This window comes from Castanea sativa, chromosome 8 (genome assembly GCF_040712315.1).
Source record: "Castanea sativa cultivar Marrone di Chiusa Pesio chromosome 8, ASM4071231v1".
Taxonomy (NCBI): domain Eukaryota; kingdom Viridiplantae; phylum Streptophyta; class Magnoliopsida; order Fagales; family Fagaceae; genus Castanea; species Castanea sativa.
Genome location: NC_134020.1, coordinates 46,463,408 through 46,465,487, shown reverse-complemented (window position 1 = coordinate 46,465,487; position 2,080 = coordinate 46,463,408). Strand labels below are relative to the sequence as shown.

At 35.9% G+C, this 2,080-nt stretch overlaps 1 protein-coding gene across 1 annotated transcript; it reads left to right on the top strand.

The window, feature by feature from the left end:
• Window positions 1-890: 890 nt before the first annotated feature.
• Window positions 891-1,848, top strand: LOC142606929 (NDR1/HIN1-like protein 1). Its single transcript, XM_075778305.1, has one exon. The coding sequence runs from the start codon at window positions 1,030-1,032 to the stop codon at window positions 1,666-1,668; it is 639 nt and encodes a 212-aa protein (XP_075634420.1). The 5' UTR covers window positions 891-1,029; the 3' UTR covers window positions 1,669-1,848.
• Window positions 1,849-2,080: the final 232 nt, after the last annotated feature.

Here is a 2,080-nt window from a genome sequence, read left to right as displayed (position 1 = left end):
GGGAGCTCTACCAGCTTACACTTTAAAAAAAAAAAAATTATTAGCTCAATACATAGTTTTAGTTTTACCCCTACAAAAGTCCCAAACAGCCACAGCCTTAACAGTCAGTTTCAAAGGACCCTGATACAGCCCTGATACAGCACTTGTCCTTCAACTTCAATTTTGATGGGACCATCTGTATTGGCTTTTTTATTTTCATGGAGGGTTCACCTCTCGTAGACACATATGAAAATGACACCCGACACCAAATGAAACCCATTCTCCACCACCCAATATATGCATATACATCTGCATTTTTTTTTTTTTTTTGTGTAAAAGAGAACATAAAATCTTAGTATTTTTTATTAAATTATTTAAATTTAAGTTGTGATTAGAGTGAATTATTTTCACAATTTATATTTAAAATTTTGGAAGAGATTGTGCAAAATTTTCTCTCTGCAAAACTCAATAGAAAAATTTAAAGTTATTACTAATTAAGTTAACGTACCACATCAATAGCATACTTAATAAATTTTTTAATTTTTTTTTTTTAGAAACAAACACACTTAAAAAAATTTATTTTCTAATCTTGTATTTAAATATTAACTTATTTTTTAAGGCTATGTTACAAAACTTATATATCTGTGACCCATATGTTTTATGAGTAAAGTCCAACTTCCACCATATGAATTTTTTTTTATTTTAAATCAGTGTTTTTCAATTCATAAACACATTATTTTTTATGCATCACGATCTATCAAACAATCAATTAAGGTTATAATGATTATCTAACTACCTAATCTAAAATGTGTCAAACACTCAAACATGATGAGCCAATAGGTTTTCATTTCTTTTCATTTATTCATTTATTTTTCATAGGCTCTTTCTTTGTCTATATAATGCACATTTTCTCAGCGTAACTCTCTCCTGGTAAATTCCTCTCAGAGTTAACTTTGCTCTCTTCGTTGTTACCAGCTAGAGTTTTCAGTGCCCCCACTAAAAGTACCCTCCTTCCCTAAACCACCACTACCACCACCAGTGAAGGCAGCCATGAGTTCGAAAGACTGTGGCCACCATCACCATTGCAGAGCCAGGCGCCGCCACATATTACTCATCATAGCCGGCTTCATTGCCCTCGTTCTCTTTATTGTATTCCTTGTGTGGATCATCCTCATCCCCACAAAGCCTCGCTTCGTCCTCCAAGACGCCACCGTTTATGTCTTCAACGTTTCAACCACCGAACCTTCCACCCTCACCACCAGGATGCAGATCACTGTTGCCTCAAAAAACCGCATGGACAAAGTTGGAATCTACTACCAGAAACTTGACGTCTACGCCACCTACAGAAGCCAACAAGTGACGATGCCAACTGGGCTCCCCTCAACGTACCAAGATCACCATGAGATATCTGTGTGGTCTCCTTTCTTGTATGGGGACATGATCCCTGTGGCGCCTGGGTTAATGATGGATTTGGAACAGGACCAGAACGTTGGGGCTGTGTTGCTCAATATCAGGATTAATGGGTGTGTGAAGTGGAAAGTGGGAACTTGGATCTCTGGGAAGTACAATTTGAATGTGAATTGTCCTGCGTATATTAAGTTTGGTGGCTATAATCCTAATGGTGGAATTACAGTTGGGCCGGTCATGAAGTTTGAAGCAGTGGCGCAAGGTTGCAGTGTGGACGTTTAAACCAGTACTTAATTTGCTTTGATTACTTATTATTGCTCTCTTGTCTAGCCTCCTCTAGTTTTCTTCTTCGTCTTTTTTTCTTTTTTTCGGTTGGATAATACTATGACTTTGTTGTTAAGTAAGAGATGATTATTATAAACAAATTTAAAGGGGAAATAGAGGCAATCATTTTACACATAATTAGTATTGGGTTTTTATTTTTTTAAGTGAGAAGAGGGTTATTACTTATTAGTATGCTTTGATTTATTATGATTTGTTAATGTACATAAAGTATATATGTGTGAAGAGAAATGTGTTTGATGCTCGGTTACATGCATATTCTAAGAGATACAAAACGAGAGGTTACTCGTTGGTGTCCTTCAAAGTTAGCCAAAAAAAAAAAATGGTGTCCTTCAGATCTTAACATGAGTTT

Bases quoted from the DNA above. Each gene is read 5' to 3' on its own strand.
- LOC142606929 (XM_075778305.1), top strand. From the start codon at position 1,030: ATGAGTTCGAAAGACTGTGGCCACCATCACCATTGCAGAGCCAGGCGC.